The sequence below is a fragment of the Phalacrocorax carbo genome, chromosome 2, assembly GCF_963921805.1.
Source record: "Phalacrocorax carbo chromosome 2, bPhaCar2.1, whole genome shotgun sequence".
Classification (NCBI taxonomy): domain Eukaryota; kingdom Metazoa; phylum Chordata; class Aves; order Suliformes; family Phalacrocoracidae; genus Phalacrocorax; species Phalacrocorax carbo.
The window spans coordinates 12,833,085-12,852,074 of NC_087514.1; the positions used below are offsets into that span (position 1 = coordinate 12,833,085).

The 18,990-nt window shown below is 41.1% G+C and overlaps 1 protein-coding gene across 11 annotated transcripts in view; it reads left to right on the forward strand.

Moving 5' to 3' along the window:
- MTSS1 (MTSS I-BAR domain containing 1) overlaps positions 1-18,990 on the forward strand; it is a 129,365-nt gene that overhangs the window by 27,086 nt on the left and 83,289 nt on the right. Inside the window, exon 1 of one of the 11 annotated variants that reach the window (XM_064442115.1) lies at positions 17,748-17,781. The exons of the other annotated variants lie outside the window; for them this stretch is intronic. Coding sequence (XP_064298185.1) covers positions 17,763-17,781 — 19 coding nt within the window. The 5' untranslated portion in view covers positions 17,748-17,762. Of the gene's footprint in view, positions 1-17,747; positions 17,782-18,990 lie in introns of those variants that run through there. 11 annotated transcript variants of the gene reach the window in all.

The window sequence follows — 18,990 nt, forward strand, 5'->3', positions numbered from 1 at the left end:
GGCAATTTGTGCGAAGGCTGTGGCATAAAAATGTGTGATTCAACTTGGGATGTCTTCTCCAACTCCCTATTTCTGTTCCTACCTTGGCTGGATAGAAATTATGTTTGTTTCTAATGTCATAAGAGGTATACAAAAAGTGAAATTTCAAGTGCCAGCAGACTAATGTTGTGTGGAGTATCCAGAATGATGGAGCTCTGTCTAATCATTAACAAAAGCACCAGTGACATTTGCATTGTCTAACAGGTTTTTTTTTTTGCTCTCCATAATGCAGTCTGCCTCGCAGAAGGATGCTCTTCCACGTGCTTTCAGAGATGTCAGGACAGTAGATCGTGTATGTTTGCTCTGTGTGTGTCCATGCAAACTAGCGTTCCTGCTGCCAGGTGATTTACTTCGTGATACGATTCATCTCATGTTTGCATACCTGCTGCTTCCAGGGAAGCAGTGCACGTTCATGGTAATAATTAGGTGTTGCTTAAAAATAGACCAGCTTCCTTAATTTTCTTGTCCTTCTGTTTGCTTGATGATTTGTCGGGTGTTGCCAGCACGAATGTTTGTCCCTGTTGCTGTGCAAGCTGTTCACCCCTTCCCTCCTCCTCTATGTGTTGGTTTTCTTCAGTGAAGCAATTCTCTGCTCTTTTCTTCCCTGGTTAAGGTAGCAAAACCTGCACTGTAAGGCTTATCAGCTCATTTAGAGAGGTGGGGAAGAGTCTCTGCTGGTTCTTGAATTTCACTAGAAAATCAGCATCTACCTAGGACAAGAAGTGCATTGTGCTGTGTCTTCCTCTTCCACTCCCATGCCTGATGAAGTCCAACCTGTAGAACTACTTCTGAAAAGTTAAAATAATATAATTACCTTACTGTTTCACTTCAGGGCTCAGAGCCCTCCTCTTGTCTCTGTGCTTTCTACGGTGGTTTTTCCTACAAATTAATCTGTGACCTGCCCTCCATTCGGGTTGCTTTTTTGGATAGGGTGGAGAAGGAAAGAAGGATGGGCTGTTTCCAAAGGAGCTCTGGGTTGTGACCTGACTGTATTTCCTGTGAAACATTTGGACTCTGTTTACTTAGTTATATGCTTAAATCTTTCTACTGCTTTGCAGTTTTTGCCTTTATTGTTGTTTTCACCTGGGCCTCTTGCATGTAAAAACGAGTATGTTGTCTAATCTAATGAAGCCATTGAAAAATGCTGCAGCCTTTACAGCAGCCATCCCAAAACAGGCTTTGCAGAAACCACTTCAAAACTAATAGTGGTGGCAATTGTGTGTGTAGGAGGGGAGGAGACCATGTTCAAGCTGCAGCGTGGTGGTGCCATGGGGTAGAAGAGGTCTGGGTTTGTACAATCGACCCCTGCAATTGTTGTGAAATTCTCCTCTCCTGCAGCATTTATTACTATGTAAAACTGAAATCTGCATGATTTCCTGCTGTGAGTGCCTGTGCCGAGGGACTGGTTTCTATAGTAACTACTATCAAGGAGCTGGCTGGGACTTTGCTTCGGAGCTGTGTTTGAGCATATTTCGCAGTTCGATGCGATCCTGTAGAGTATTTGATTGATAACAAACAAGAAGTCGGACGTTGTGGCTGCTATTGCTACAGTAGTAGTGCCATGCACCTTGGCATGTACATTCAGGTCTAAAAATAGGCACTTTGCAAAATAGAGCTGGAGGTGAGGAGGGGTGTGTGTCTTTCCCCTCACCCCCCACCCCGAGGGAGAGCTGCTGAATGGAAACACTGAAGGATACACCCATCAGCGTTTGTACTGAAGTCACTTCAGCCCACCCTTGAGTGAAACAATAAGCCTAGGAGCTGGGTCCGTTTTCTTCCAAGAGAACAGCCACTGCTGTTGCCACTCTTCTGTTTTGAAGCAGGGCTGGTGTTTGCTCTGCTGACCTTGATAAATAGCACTGTTATTTCAGTTTCATCTGCAGGACCAGCTTCTGCCTTCATTTAGGCCTGGGCACACCAACTAAATGTGTTTTGCAGGGTTAAGCAGTGAAGGGGGTGCAGAGGGTTGAAGCTTGGCTTGCAGATTGTAGGCTTTCAGGGTGCCAGGCAATATGGAAAACCTGGTTTGCACAGTTTGCAAGTAGTCTAGCAAGGCATAGTGGGGTCAGCTACAGGAAAATGAAACCTAAATCTTCTGTTTAGGGTCACTTTCAAAGTAAAGCTTGCATCATGTGATGGAGGTGGGGAAGGAATGCAGAACAGTGATCTCTGTTCAGAGAAGTCCTGTAAGTACAGGAATTGGACCTAGGCAGGCAGGAATAGTTTGGGGGTTTTTCCCCCCCAGTAGTTCCCCAGAATTGTGTCAAGGACAATCTTGAACTGTAAAGTAAGCTTATGGCATTGATGAAACAATCTGAAGTGTGAAGTTGTCTTTGTGTATGACTGAAGGTCAGTTTTTGTCTGTGCTAGAAAAGGTGTGTATGAGCATGTGCTTCCCCTGCTTCTCTCCTAAGCCCTCTCCCCCAAAAGCAAAACATCTTTGAGGAGAAGGTGAAGTCATATGTCTTATGTACCTGTAGCATGCACACGTTTGTGCACATGCACCTGGTTAAGTGAGGAGTGCCATTTGCTCAGCCAGCTCAAGGGGAGCCTTGACTTGGCCACCCCAAGAGCAGCCTCTTATTTGTTTGGTATTTTGGGATGCTGGAGGGAGCTGAGGAATGAGAATATAGAGAGGAAGACAAAGAGGAGCTGCATGTGTTCTGCTGGGAATATTTAGGGAATATCAGCCACGTATTCATGAAGAAGTGAGACTTGTTATTTTTAAAAAATATCTGTTCAGACAGGTCATGCTTTATATTCACTATTTACGTATGCATGTCCATAGTAAAAGGTATTACAGTGATTAAAAACAGCCCCCAAACTATTACTAGATTAAGCCAGTTGCTTCAAGAGAGGAATGATGCATTCAAATAACCTGAGATCATTTGACACTGAGATATGACCGGATTAACAGTTCGAGAAGCAGGATTGGAAGCTATATTCAAGAATATAATGACCGATGTTGCTGAGAAATATCTTCTGTACTGCATACTTCTCTAGAAGTTAAAAAAAAAAAATCCCCCTTACTTGTAAGCAGGTACTAAGCAGAGACAGAGATCGTAGATATGCTGCCGAAATGAGGACTTAGAATAAGAATTTGTTATATTTACACAATATAGTGATGTAAGTCTGGAACATGGAGTTGTTTATAAATAAATTATATCCAGAGTACATTTACTAAATACTTAAAGTACATATTGTGATGGATTATCCCCGGTTTTAATGCTTGTTCATTTGCTGCTAGTTTGCGAAATCACTGGAGGCCAATAGAGCACATCTCCTTTTGATGCTGTTGTGAATGTGTATTCATTTTAAATCTAGGTTATCTTGCATGGAGAATAGCAGCTCAGTGTGAGTGTTAGTCACTTTGGTTCAAAGGTAAAGAGTTCATGTGTAGCTCTTCTGTAGCTACTGTAGAGGCAGGAGCCTTGGTTATGAATAGTCTAGGGAATGTTTGAGCTATTAAGCTGAAATTCAGCTTGCTGCTGGGGAAATGAGTGCTGTCACTGAGCATGTACCGTGATGCAAAGTCCTTTCCAGACTGTGTGGTTCAAATGCACTATGCGTGTTCAGGATGGATAATTGTTTTAAGCTAACAGATTTTAATCTTTCATTGTAAGCTTGAGTCTGGCCTTAGTAGGAGCTACGAACTCCATGTTTCTCAAGCTGCATTTTAACGAGGGTTTTAGCCATTCTCTCTGAAGCGTCTGCCTGTTTTGAGAGACACTTTGTTCTTCACAATATATTTTTCTTTGTTGGCAACCTTACTAATTTAACATGGCTTCCAAACTTAATAGTGGGAGAAAAAGCTTGGTGTATGTTCCCAGCTAGGTGGAAGTGCTGAACTTTTGGTGTGTGTCTATAGAGATGGTGAAGAAGGTGGTTGAGATGTTAGTATAGGGTGACTTTATGCACAGTGTAATTGATCTTAAAGTTTAGATGTATCTTAAAACAAATTTACTTGTTAGAATAAAGCCTTCTTGTTAAGGCTCTGTGTTAGAGTTAATGGGTTTTCTCACAGGAAAAAAGCTAATGCCTTCAAAAGTGCATACAGCTACCCATCTGCCCATCATGAATATTGCCAAGGGATTTTTGAACCAGAGTGGCAAGAAGTCTGTCCTGTGCTCTGCGAAGATGTTGGCTAATGAAAGCTAAAGCATGGTCAGGTTAAAAAGTACAACTATTCAGTATCATTTCCAAAGCTCCCTGTCTCTAACGTGCTGTTTTGACTGTTGCCTCATCTGTTGAAAATGGTCAGGATTTCAGCCACTCTAGATCTTAGTTTTTTGAGGTCATGGTTGTCATGGATAAAGCGAAGTATGTTTTTGCGTTAATGCTTAACTTCTGTTTACTTCAAGTTAGTCCCAGTTTGGCTCCAAGTTATTTTCATGTGTGATTTTTGTCAAAAAAAAAAGGAAGTTGAACTCAAAATTTGTGTCTTCTAGGTCTTCCGAGAAGCTGAAGGATGTATGCATAGGTTTCTTCTCTCTCTTTCTTTAAGGGAAAAGGTCTATTAGATGAAACACATTCAGCATGTAAAAAGCTTCTCGTGACCAATGGGAGTAAACATTAAACATTAATGATGCAGCCTTAAGTTGCATGGAAACAAACTGGGGCAAGTCAGTTCATTTTACCTTTGATTCACTGCTTCCAACAGTTACAAAGAGAAAAGGTTGAAAGGACACGAGGCAAATATGAATCTCTTCCTTTAGCTCTTTCTTGTAATGACGTATTTTGCCCCAAACAGTAGTTTCAGTACGTAGATGCACAGAATTTATAATTTCCAAGTATAACTTGGAGTTTTGTGTTTTTTAAAGCAAGCACTGTGATAACGGCAATTTACATAATTGCAGTGATTTCTAGTTAAAGGGATATTTAGTTCTAGTTAAAGGAAGAATAAAATAAAAACTTCCAAGAATACTCCTGGATTGTAGAGGTTTAAGCATCCCCTGGGATGGAGGTGTGAAGTAGTAGTTTGACCACAAGATTTGGATGTCAAACATTGCCAGGCACGTCTGTCTTCTATGACCTATTTATAGCAATAAGAATTTCTTCTGGTCTTAACATCTGCAAAGTTTGTGCATGTTACTTAATTACTTGTTTTGGCAATCTAATGTGAGATGCCATGTAACTCCTGCAAAGTGACTACATTAAAAATGTAGGGTCTGGAATTCCTGCCACCTAATTTCTTCAGTAGTGTTACTTAGGATCCTAGATATGCTGCTCTGCGTGCCCAGATCTACCCCAAAACATTTCTGGGGTTGAACCAGTGGATACCTGTTCACAGGATCTTGGGTGCAACTACATTTTTACCCTCCACCCCCCAACCCCCCTTTTTTTTTTTTAAATAAGAAGTCTGGGGTAACTGTTGTTTTTCTGGCGTTTAGTGGGTCTGTCTTAGATTTCCCTGTCTGGTTCATTAGCTCTGCTTTGCAGAGGGCAACGCTTGTTTTTATTGGAAGGAGGTGTATCTGTGGTTTTTTGTTTTCAACTTCTGTGGGTTTCCGTGCTTTTTCCTTACTTTCTACGACACTACGTGTTTCCTGCAGCATTCCGGCATATTTGCATTAAGTTTGGATGACTCAGAAATACGTAACTTTAATAGCCTGGTTTTGCAAGAGGACCGGTAATAAGAAGAAATGAACAAGATGTAGTATTCTTGATTGTTTGAATGGGGTTAGGCTTAGCTACAGTCTTGTTAGTCTTCCTTGATCCCTAAAAACCTCAAATGCTTTTCTGATAATGTATACAGACCTTTCTCAGTGGTTGTATAGGAGGGATTAATGCAGCCAAACTCGTTTCTGCCATGTTGAGAAGGTGTCAAACTAGACAATCCTGAAAGCCTTGTTTTTAAAGCTCCACTTCCCTGGCCATATTAGTTCAAGTTTTAATTACACAATATTAAGTTAAGTGCAGTATATTTGGACAAAGACCTTTCCATGCAGCAAGGAAGACTTTGCTTGTAATAAATTACCTCCTTTGTTGGTTTCTGTTAACTTGTTTTAGATTTCAATTTGGTAGGTAAAGCTCTAACTCTCTTTCAGGATATTTAAAAAAGGTCTACAGGGAGATTGCTCTGTGGGAAGAGTTGTCAAAGCCATCTCACTAGTTTAAGCTATGATGAAAACCATTTTAATATTTTTATAAGGCTATTTTTAACCGTGGTTATGCTGGAGGAAGAGTAGGAGTAGAGTTGCTTTGGCAGGAACGTGAGGAACAGCATCCCTAGGTTGGATGGATATGTTCTCAATATAACTTACCAGTTAATTAAATCTGGGAAGGTTTCTGTGGGCGTGCTAAACAGCAATGGCCTTGTATGATTTAAATATTGGTGAGCCACCTTAGTGTGGACAAATGGACAGGTAGATAGTGAAGAAAAAGTAGTTTCTAAGCTTAAATAAAAAGCCTCTTGGGTTATCCTTATTACTAGCCATCTAGTACATAATTCAGATTTTTTTCAAGTCTTAGGGTGAAATGTGATTAGAGGATAAGTTATTCACTCCAGTTACCTGTCCAAGAGGCAGAGATGGCAAGTTCTGCACAGTTGATGAGAGAACTGTTGTTTGATAAGTAGGGATGAGTGAATGAACAGTGGCAGACCCGGGACTGCCATTTACAGCAGTCATATGATTTACATATGTAAAGCATCAGGCCAGGAAGCCTCTCAGGCTCCTTGTGTCCCCTTGTGTCTACTTTTTTGTTTCTTAGCCAACTGAATGCCTCTGTGTTCTACAGACAGAGAGCAGCCAGTCTGGCTTCACCTCTCTTCCCTGGTCATCTGCTTCACCTTGGTTTGAAATGGCTGCAGCCATGTGCTGATGACCAGAAGAGTAAAACCTGGCTTTGATTTGAGCTTCATTTTGCAGTGGCTGGACTCAGTCTGCAAAACTGCAACAGGGTTTCAAAGCATTGAAGTGATTCACAGCTAATTTTCTTTTTAAGGGCCAGAAGGACCATTAGATCATCTAACCTGATTATCTCTGGAGGACTGGTCAGGACTTAGTCTACTGCAAGCCTTGTGCTGGATGCAACCCTCCAGCAGAGAGAGGTGTGGGAAGAGGCAGTGTCTGTGGGAGTCGTAGATGCACTGGAAAATGCTTTGGCTGCATCTTCTTTATACAAAAATCTATGTAAAAAATCTTTAACCAAACTAGTACCTACAAGAAGTCTTGCTTGGATTGCCTTCCTTGACTTGAGTCTTGAAGGAAATACAGACATTGGATTTGGTGGTGTCTGTCATCTGTGGATTTTGCCTAAAATTTATAGGCAGGGGAGGGATCATCTTGCCACATCTCAGAGCAGGCAGGAATATGTACCGCCTTCTGTAACAGGCAAGTGTCATGGTAATCATGGGAAAAACTGCCAAGCTGTGGCCTGGGATGAAATGTTACTTATTCCTGGCTGTGACGTGTTGTGGAGAGAGCTGGTAACTCCCATTTCGCTGTGGTCAGTTGCAAGAGTCTAAATAAAATGTGCAATAAAGAGATCTGGCTTTGTCCTTTCAGGGCTCATGACGTCCAGTTTAGCACAGAGCTCCTGTGGTTCACGCTGGTATTGGTGGCTGTCAGGATCTCTTCAGAATTTGCCAATTGCTTGCTTTTCACACACATCCCCCTCCTTGTTAGACTGAGATTTAAAAATAAACCACCCCTTCCTAACCCCACAGCACACGATCTTGACCAAACTTGCTGAAGACTACCTCTTCCTATGGTACAAGCAGAGCTGTGTCAGTGGGAGAGAGCCAGCAGTGGAGGCTTGCATCTTGATTTCCTACAGACTTATTTCATTAAAGAAATAGATGGTGGTAGTGGGTCACTTAACACTTGCGTATTTTGCAGCTTTTGTCTGGGCTGGGATGAGAGGAGACAAAAAGCGCAGCTGCAGGAGGCGTCGTGGAAGTTGCAGGTGTGAGGTTAGCTGGGGGGTGCCAGACTGCCATCTGTGTTGATACTTTGTGATATTTTTTTTCCTTCGCAGTCCACTTGCCTAGAAATGAGAGCAAGAATATAAAATAACAGTGAATAACTGAATATAGCTTTCCTTCAGTTTCTGCCACCTTGCTGTTTAGCCAGAAGTCTGTGAAAGTGTAAGAGTTGAAATTGCATCCTGCTTAAGGGATGAATGTAGGTGGTGCCCTGCCAGTGTGCTCAACCTTTCAGGTACTTTTCCCTGTGTTGCTTTAAGCATGTTTGTCCTCTGCTGTCTAGAAGATGTGGAGAAACAGAAGAAAAGTTGCAGGTGTTATTTGCATAAAAATGCTACAAAGAGAAGAAAAGTAGCAGCATATTGCTTTGCCTATTCATGTGGTTAGTACCCATTTTTGTGCCTGTGTTCTGACATTTTAAAGGTAAATTATTAGGGTAAGTAACCTGAAGCATTTAAAAAAAAGAGGGGAAAAAAAGTGTGGTGGTTGCCATAATTAAGTCAGTGCCTTTTAAATTCCTAGTTCTCGTATGCTGTTAAATTTTTCTCTTGGGTATGCAGCATGTCTGTTTACAGAGTGCCTTGGAGCTGCATGGATTCCCTCGTACTGTGTGCAGAGTGGTTTATAACACTGTTAGGCATGTGTTGTTCTGATGAGAGTGATGTACTTGGAGCTTTGTTTTGGATTGCACAAATAATAGTTTCCAGGAATGGTCATGAGGATCAGCAGAAGGAGCTTTGAAGAGTGCGTGGTTGCAGCACAGTCTTTGGCTGAAGAGAAACCCTTTTCTGGTGGCTGGGGTAATTCGGGCTACTCCGAAATGCAGAGCCTGAGCAGCAATTTTCCCAAACAGCCTTCTGAAATAATGGGGGGAAATCTGAACATGCCATCTTTCCTCTCTTCTCTTTATTTGCAGTACAAGAAGGAGCTAGGCACAGAGGGAAGTAGTGTTCTTTTAAAGTTGGAGACATTTGCATAGGGCAAGGTATGTTCACTGCTGTCTACTTTAGAGATGCTTGCCTTTGGAAGTAGAGGCTTTAAGCAGCTCTAAGACCAGAAATACAGTACAATGTATTACTGACTGTATTTGTCACTCTCATCTAGAGAGAAAATGTGCTGACTATATTCAGCAATTTCTTTTTTAATTGGAGAGAAACAAGATGCTAGTCTCTATTCAGCTTGCAAAAAAAAAAAAAGATACTACTTGGTGTGTGTGTAAATTGAAATTTCAATTATCTGGACAAAAGCGATGGGCACTTAACACTATAAACAGGTTAATATCTCAGTATCTGTTCATGGAGTTGATTGACTAGTCTTTTCATAATGGTGAAATTTACATATTTATGGGGTAGTCTTAAAGTTTGGGCAATTTTTTACTGAGTTAAATTTAATTATATCAACTACTGCTAGATGATTTTTCTTTTTATAGAGGGTGAGGTATTTTCTGTTTAAGAAGACTCATAAGAATTAACAGATCATTTGGCAACAGATGTCCAGCAGCTTGCAACATGCAATTTTGATTTGTGCTCCAGACTACTTCAATTGGATGTGTCCACTATATCTGGAGAAGACAGCCATAGACCTTGCAGATTTGCTAGTGCTCTGCGCAGCTGCCAGGGAATATTTTTATTACATGACATTTGAAATAATATCTTAAGGCTCCTTTCCTGTGCTGCACGTTTAGTAGTCCCAGATAGTTATTCATTTTAGAGCCTGTCTTTCAGTGGTAAGCACTGTATTTTTGGTGTTAAAGCAGTAACAACTTCCAACTGCTAGATCTCTAGTCTGCGTCCAATTCTTGTGACCTGTACAGTTAGTCTGTACAACAGGCTGTGACCTTCAGGTGTCTTCTATTGTACACTCACAACGGGTCACAAAACCACAGGTGGTATCACCTGTCATCACCTGCTGTAAAGGGACTGGAAATGAGCTATTCTAAGGCTTCATTGAAAGGACATATAGCTCCTGCAAGTTAGCTGATGGAAATTACTGGTGTGGTGCCTTAATAGATCTGCTGGATTAATTGCTGTGATAGGCAGGAAAAAATTGTGGACCAAGACGGTATGTAAAACGTGGAGGATCCCAGCATACCCGTTACCCAGCTGGGCCATTGTCTTTCTCCATGAGCAAGGTTTGCAGAGCCAAGTAGGTAGTATGATCGCTTTCAGAATATCCTTCTTCTGCAGTATTTGCTTCTTCAGGCACACAGGACTTCATCGGCAGTAAATAGTGGTTATCCTAGTGGTTAGAGGAGCTTTTCTCACCTGCTCGTCGGCTGAAGATGGAATTGCACAGATCTACAGAGGTTTGTCTCAGGATTGAAGTTCAGTGCTTTATTTTAAATGGGATACTCTGCAGGAAGAGTTAGTGCTAGATCCATGCGTCTGCTGTGCTTTGAGCTTTGTCAAGGCACTGATCTTGCCAGTTGCTAAGTGTTCCAAAAACAAGATGAAGGTAAACTGTGTTTGGAGCTGGATGAGGAGCATGAAAGCTGAGTGATAATGCAATTGCAGGTCAGTAAACTGGAGGTTAATAGTTAACAGTGTTTTGAATGAACTTTCTGATTACAAGACCTTTGAGACAACACCTGCATGCTCAGCACTGTGTAGTGGCTGGGTTTGCCTTGGAACAATATTGTCAGGGGAGATTTTGTTCATAGTACCATCAGATTAACAGCTTGCGAACCCCTAGCTCTTCTAATTCCTGAGACATTTACATCACAGAAGTAACTGAAAATTTAGGGATTTAGTCCAGGAACATGATTTTTTTTTTTTAAATCTGTGAATCTTAAATTCTTTTTTGAAAGCAACAGTGTTTTATTTCATTGAAGTTAATGCAAACACAGGTCTTGCAGTTTTCGAGTAGGTGATACTGGTACGGGCATCTCTAATAGTTCAGACATGTTTCATTCAAATGAAAAAGCATAGGGGCCTGTTTATAAACCTCCAGAGCAGGTTTATGGCACAGACACTGACTGAGGCTACTTGTTCGTTGCAAGAGTGGATTGGATACTTAGCTCTTATTTCCTAAGAATAGGGTTTTTCTTAACTAACCTCATTTGAATGGAAGTGGGGGAGGAAAAAGAAATGGGGGGAGCATTCACATTTGTGGAGGCTTTTTTAAAAAAAAACAAACCACACCTAAATGTTATGTGCTGTAAATTACATACTTTAATGCTGTGTGTATTACAGTGTAAGGTGGATTTTTTGTAGCTGAGGGAGTAGACTGTGACCCTTTGAGATGAATAATAAGTTGCAATCCTAAATTTAGCGCTTTGTAATTAAGGAACCTCCCTTGCTAATTTGTACTCCTGACTCAAATTCAGGCAGTGCATTGAGAATGTATCCCTTAAATTTTGGCAGTTCCGTTTGTGACTAGGTGATGCTGTGTGATACTCTGTAGAAGACTAGAGTGAATCAGGATGGCTTCTGGGGCAGCATCCTGGTGTTCAGGGGTATTCCAATGCAACTTCTTGAGTTCATCACACAGTTTTATTTTTGTGCTTGCATGTTTTATGTTTTCCAGTTGGTGGCAAATGTAACTTTCATATGTGCAAGGGAGGTGGAAATGTAGTAGGTAAATTTCCCCTTCCTATGATTTTTCCTTTATTGGTTGCTTTGTAAAGTATTTTCCCATAAATATTACTGCCAGGAAGTACTGCAAACTTAACATAGAAAGGAATTTTACTGCACCCTCTTTGGCATACTTGGAAGTTGTGCTATGGCATAGCAAGTAAATTTTCTGAATCTCCTGGAATCTTCAGTCTTAGAGAACTTGCTTGGGTTCTGTTTAAATTTTTATATCTCTCACTTCTGAATACAGGACGCATTGTTTAAAAGTGACAGTACTTGATTTATAAGTAAAACCAAAAACCCTCAACAAAATTAATATCTTGCAGTTAGCATACATGTCAAAAGAAAGGCTTGCTGCTAATTTAGACAGCATTTGCTCCTGCAGTTTAGCTGAGCTGAGAACATGGACAAAATAACTGTTTTTCCAGCTATAGATTTTTGTTGTTGTTGGCTTCAGAATCTCTTCAGACATGATGGTCAGACAAAATATAATGTATTTATGTAAAAAAATATTCTGCCCCAATGATAATGCAGCAAATCCTATCAGTCCCATGTTTGCACTGCTGAAACTTTGGATGCAAGAGAGACCTTTTTTTTTCCTTTACTCTTGTTCTACACATAGTCTTCCAACTCTGTGAATTGATAGAGCACATCTGTGCCACTTGAGAGCAAACAAGTATGAAGTCATAGTCCCCTAAATAGCTTGTAGGATGGAAATGCTGAAGACAGCCTTCTTTTCATCTCCTGTGGGTCCTCTTGTACGGGACTCTGGAATCTTGGCTTTGATTCTTCATGCAGAGTCTTCACAATATCCACATCTGGGCTATGAATGTAGCTGAGAACAGATCAGCTTTAGATCTTCATGGCTAATAATAACTTTAAAAAACAAATGCTTCTAGCAGAAGAATGTTTGTGTGGTCTCCAACACAGATCAAGTTAAGACAAAAAGGAGAATCCCGGAGTGTCCAAATAGCCTTGAACTGGTATCTGATGCCAGAGCTGTTCAAGCACTTTTCTCTCAATTAACAAAGAATTTATTTTTTAACTTTGTGCTAAATCTTCTCTGTCACAATTAAAATTTCTATCTTGTCTTTCTTTTCTGATATTTGCATATTCTCCCAGATAATCTGCATTATATTCAACACAGTCTCTATTTAAAAAAAGGGCATTTTGCAGAGCTTATTGTTTCCATTGTTTTCTTTTTGTAATAACATATTAGATCCTTTTCACTAGCATACATTTTTAATCATATTTTCTTGGTAGCAGGATGTTATCTATTTAAACAGCGCTGCTCAGTGTTTCTTAATACCTGGTAAAAGATGAGTCTGTGTTTAACTGCTAATTACTTTTGAGTATACCTGCATCTTGTAAAAATACCAGTAATACCCCAAATATCAATACTTCAGGCACAGGAAAACCTCATAATTTAAATGTTTAAGTAAACATATCAAACACACAGCAGGTGGGAGGAAGAGAAAATTGATGGTGGTACATTTTTATTTTTACGTGTCATGAGGGTTGTGCTTAATTGTGAAATAGTGGCTAAAAATGAGAGGAGGAAAAGAGATTGGCAACGTTTCCTCATTCTTCTAAGAGGAAGCAGCATCGCACAGCTGACCTGGGAATGGGTGCCAAGAGATGACATGAGCGTCTCGGATTCAAGCAAATGTTGCTGTGGTCTTTACTGTGTCTGAGGGGGTAGGGTGAGGCAGGGAGGAGGACTTCAGGGCTTCTAGTGTTTGAACAGAATAGGAAAAAAGGTTCAACTGAACCTTCTGATGAAAGGTGGAAGAAATCAAGGTGGCAGCAAATGCACTGTATCAGCATTGACTTGCTTTGAGCATGACCTTGCTCCTGGGTGCCCAAAAGAAGAAAAAAATTCTAGTTGGGTTGGAATGTTTTACTCTACTACTTTTTTTAATTAGAAAAGAGGAAACATGGGAATACGCAGTGATTAAACTGTTTGGGATGTTTTACATCATGCAGTCCAATCTGCACTGAAAACGAGTGAGATCACAGCAAATTCATAACTTCAAATTCATTGAAGTTCATGTGACTTTAAAAGCAAGTCTGGCTCAGTTGGTTCGCATGTGTTTTTAAAAAATTAGTAAGTAGGAGTAAAGGTTTAAAATTCAAGAGTAAACCTGTCTCTTCTTGGATTAAGCACCAGCTGCTGCCAGTGGATGTGGTGTGCTGCACGTGAGATGTGGCCTTAATAAGTCACCCTTTGAGAGCATGCCTTGGTGCCGCACCCTTGTTTGCTGGTGCCATTTTTAGAGATAAATGACAGTCCATAAAGAAGCACGGACACTGACTGGTATCTTTAGTCTTGGGGGAAATGCTGTAATTTAGTCTTTGTGGAAGCAAAATGTAAATCTGTTACCCTATAATTAAGACTACACAAATTGTTTTGACTTCTCGTTCCCTACGTCCACCCAAAGTAAATGTTCAAAACTATGAACATCTTAAAAGGAGAGACAGAAAGAGATTCAGAAGTTTCATATAACCTCATGTGGGGGTGGAAGAAGTAAGGGTTAAACAGATAGGCGAATTTAGTGGTAATAGGGTTTTTTTTTAATAATTAAATGGTTTGTTTATTCTGCCTTACTCATTTAATTACAGTAGTGTATTAAACTTCATATTTGCAGTGAAGTAATCAGCAACAGACATGTTTAGGTTACTTTTTTTTTCCAGAGACAAGTCTCTGCAAAAAAAAAAAGTGTATTTGCTATATTTGCACACCCATGTAGCTATAATAGGTGTCTGCTTTTAGCTTTGGATACTTGTTGAGCGACCGAAAATGGGTTTCTGGAGTCTCTGACACATTTGAAAACCAGAGCTTGCATGGGAGGCCAAGGTTCACATTGATCATGCAGGCCAGACAGTGTTTGTTGTCAAACTGTAGACAAACAAACAAAATTTTGAGGATTACTTTGGAGGCTTCCCAGGTGTATAAAAGGAATGTACAGTCCTTCTAGTTTGATGTAAACTCAAGTTGATTTTCAAGTTCACATACGACTTTTTGGCTGTTCCCCACCTCCCCCTCAATCTGTTGGATCAGAAATCCTTAATATTTCAGTAGAATAAAGGGAAACTTTGGATTTTGAGGTACCTGATTTTCAGTTGCTGCTCTTTATATGCATTTTCTCAGAATTAAAATAATGCTGAAGTAGCACAGTGGCAGTGTTAGTATTAAGCGGGGGGGGGGGGGACAGGACTAGGGCATAGTTCAGCTTTTCTATCATTAGCCATTCTCACGTGTTGCTAGCAGAAACATTTTGACTTCCTCTGCCAAGGAGCAGATTAGTTTATGTTGCTCCAATTGTGAGATTTAATTTTCCATTTAAAATACTGCTTCATAAAATTCTGGTTTGTGGTCGAAAGGCTTTGGAAGAAAGTTTTGCTGAGTCCCTTTCCTGCAGAAGCAGAATGGGAGTTGAGTACATATTAAATCAAGCAGCATCTGAATACATAATTATTCACCCAAGCCTCAAATAGAAAGCCACTTGCAAGCTTACATTTTCTCATTCAATTCTCAAGCCAAACAAGTGTCTAATAACAGCACTAATTCTGGAATTTGGAACTGGTTTTTCACTACCATAAAAAGGTACACTTGATAACCATTAATACAGTTTGTACCTGTTCCAGTAGTAGTTTACAAAAAAAGACTTTGTTCTTTTCCTTTCACAAATTAACTAACCGGGCAGTTAAAAAAAAATAAAATTTCAGAAACTGATGGTTTGGAAAACGGCGTTTTCAAATTGTTCTCCTTTTTAGGGATTAATCACTGAATATCCCTTTGGTTCTGAGGGGGCATTTTTATTTTCTTGTAACTATTTTCAAGAGGAAAATGGACTCCTGGGAAGGAAGCTATGGAGAAATAGCTTAACAATGGGACACACAGAATACATTAATCTAAATGTGAGTGCTTTAATGGCATGAAGTGTGTTCTGGAAGATATCCCTCGGATAGAGGTAACCTGCGCTTGCTAGCATAAAGCTGCATCCTGTTGATGTCGACCAACTGTAAGGAAATACTGCTGGCTTCTACTTAAAATAAGATTAAAATAGGCTGTATGGCTTCCATGAAAGCGTATTGTCCTTGACTTCTGAGACTGATCACTTTATGAAGTGTCCAGGGAAAATCCTTGCCTATCTCCAAGAAGCGCAACTTTGGGTTCCCCCAAAGTGCAGGTGTGTGCAATTGCCAGACGGCTGATACCAGCTGTCTGCACTCTGACTTGTAACCTTCTGGGAGGCTGTTAGCTGGTGAAATGGTTCCCAGTGCCTTTAAATACAGCAACACAATGAACAGTGAAACTGTAAAGAGTATAAACTTACAATATTTTAGCAGGAGTAAAGCTTTGCTGTCTAACTATTTTGCTTGCTTACTATAGACTAGCAGGACTTGATTTGTATGATTTAATGTATCCTGGTGTTCTTTCTCATGTTGCCTAACAATTCCTGAAGGTAGCTGTCTGCTCTGTAAGGGGTGGTGAGTGTGCTTGGTCCGTGCATTTAGAGCAGTGAATTCCACTACCTGTAATTAACTTCCAAAGATATTAAAAAGGAGTTGCACTTGATTAAGTATATGGCTTTGGTGAAACAAATACCTGTGGAGTGTCTGATGGGAGATAACAGATTTGGTGCCATGGGTTTATTGAAAATCCAGTTTTGGCAAAATAATTTGCACTGGATACCTGTAACTTCAGTGGGACAGGGAAAAAGGTGTATAAAGCTAGATAGTTTTCATGTGATCAGGTTCTTATGGATGTGTTTACACCCAAAATAGAGAAAGCACCAGAATAAATAGCACCGGTGTTTATTGCAGAGCTGTGTGTTCTGTTTGGTGTGCTAACACAGCAAGTAGCGTGAAATATGAGTTACATGGGAGTGAGTATTTATGTAATTTGGTGGTTTCTACAATACTGTCCTTGTTTTTCACTGAGCTTGCTGCATGAGAACGCCACCTTATGCTACAGCATGTGATTGTATGTATTTATTTATTGCATCCAGACAGTAATTTGGGGACTGACAGTTCCGTGTAGCCACACTTATGAATGATGTAGATTGGCTTGACCAGATTTAGCAAATGGATGTGTTTCTCTGCACCAATGACTTTAGAATCTCCCTTACAGTACCTGAAAAGTATGAGCTTGCTTACCTTCTTCCTGGGGAATCACCATTTTGGCTTCTGTGATCTTCTACAGTTTGATTATGGCTTGTTGTATGACATGATGTTCCAAATCCAGGCCAATGAGATAAATGGGATCTTGTCACGGAAGTGACATCATTGGAGTAAATGGAAAAATTGTAGCCAAGTCTTACCCATTGCACTTGCTATTTTCTTGTGGCCTCTTTTTACAGGAACACTGCAGTACTATTCACCCTCACTTTTTTTTTCAAAAAAAAAAAAACCAAACCAAAACCTGAAGCTTTGGCCCATGTGCCACAGCCCACCTTAAGGTGGAGTGATATGGGGAAAACTGACTTTGCTCCTGGTAATTCAGGGTGGGTCTTTACACAGTGTTTTATCCTTATGATTTTCACTGCAACTGAACGTGGCATGTAAGGGAGTGGTGAGATGGAGTTACTTTACTTGAGTGTAAACCTACAGTGTGATGCCTGTTTACCGTGCAAGCTCTGCTTCCCTGGGACTCGTCTGTGGTCTGGGGATGGTACTGGCTTGGTGAAATCAATATCTGCAGAGGTTCTAATATGTACTGTAAATACTCTGTATAAACATTTTGATCTTGGTTTTGTTCTAGCTCTGACTCTGTTGCCAAATACTATTATCATTGCTGGTCAAAGGAAACGAGGGGCCCAGGCTTCTACCAGAAATAGCATCTCTTGTTAATGTACAGTAGTTTGTTGTGTCCATACTTCTTGCTCCTCACTGCTCTGGGAGGCAGCTGGTTGTGTTGATTGCTTTGTGATGTCTGGGAGGCTGCATTATTTTTGTTTGTATCAGATCTGATTTGGGGAACAGTAGAGTTCACTCCTGGTCTCTGCTCCAGAAAGCCAGTACCTGGTTATCTGATAAGGGTATGTATCAGAGGAGGCCATTCATGTGATTGTGCTTGATGGGGAAAAGAGAGATGCTGGTAACTTAAATAATTCATGCCTTTCTTTCAGTCACTTTTTTCAGGTGTGGTGTGTGTCTTCATTAAATCTTGCATGACTGCCGTGCGATGAGAGGAATGCGTTCCTGGCATTGGATGCAGAATGCAAACTATTTGGGACAGTAAGTGACCATGGTTAGATGTGGGTGCTGTGGCAGCAGCTCTGTCTGCCCTGTCCCAGCCCCATGGGAAAGGCGAAGCTGGGGAAGGGCTGTGTCAGTTACGACAACAAACAGCAGCAAATAAGCTCTCCTTGCAACAGGGTCAGAAGGATTAAAGTTTACAATTTTAAAACCACTTTAGGCTTGGTTCTGCCCCTGTAACACTCCGTACACTGCTATATTTGTGTACCCAGTGGGTCAGTCTGTCTCACCCCAGTCTGAGAGGATTCTCCCAAAATTCTCCTTTTCTTGTGCTCATGGCTGACAGGAAGGCCAGGCTGAAGCTGTGTTTTATATTTTGTTGTGAAGCTGCTGTTTGTGGTTGCTCTTGAGGAGTTTGTTTCCACAAAGAGCTGCTGCCTTTGTGTGCCCCAGTCGGGAGATCGTTTCCACAGAAACTGGAGTGTTGTGGATGGTGGTGGTAGGTGGAAGAAGGTCATGACCAGCCCCCTGAAAAGAGGAGGGTGCCAAGCAAAACCCCCAACTTCAGTGTGGAACTGGCAGCTGCACTGGAGTAGTGAGGTCCTCCAGGGTTTGGAGCTGCTTCCAGCTGTGCAGTGATAGGAGGAGAAAGTCTCTTGTATTTGAAGAGGACTGTCACTGTGCACCGACACATGCTTAAATTTGTTGGTTTGGAATAGCACTGACACACACAGTATTGCATTAGTGCCTTCACATGACAAATGGGATGGATCGATGACTATTAGCACACCCTCAGTACTTCAGTACATTTTCTGATGGGTTTTCACTTCCCTCTGAGGTCTTCCTTGCCTTTGTCTTCAAAGCAAGATCTTCATAAACTTTTCTGATCCTTGAGACTGACGCAGCCTATTTCCTTCTCATCCCCCTGCCCACAACCCAAAGGCTAGAAGCAGTGATACTGCAGGCAGAGGCCAGGGTATTGCCTTGGGGCCAGGCAGCTCCATGTGCAGGAGTTTCTGATGGTGACAGTTTAACCCTTTGGAGCCTGTCGAGCATATGGCCAAACAGCTGTTGCCTATTTATGTCCTACAGCAGCTGCCCTCAGCCCTTGCAGCCACAGCTCTTCCAGGGTACCAGCTGCTGGGGAAGCCAGGGAAAAAGGGTGTTTTCATCCCCTGTGCACCCACATGCTCCTGTTCCTCCAAACTGCCTGCCTGGGGGTCACCAGCTGGCTGGGAGGCTTTGTTG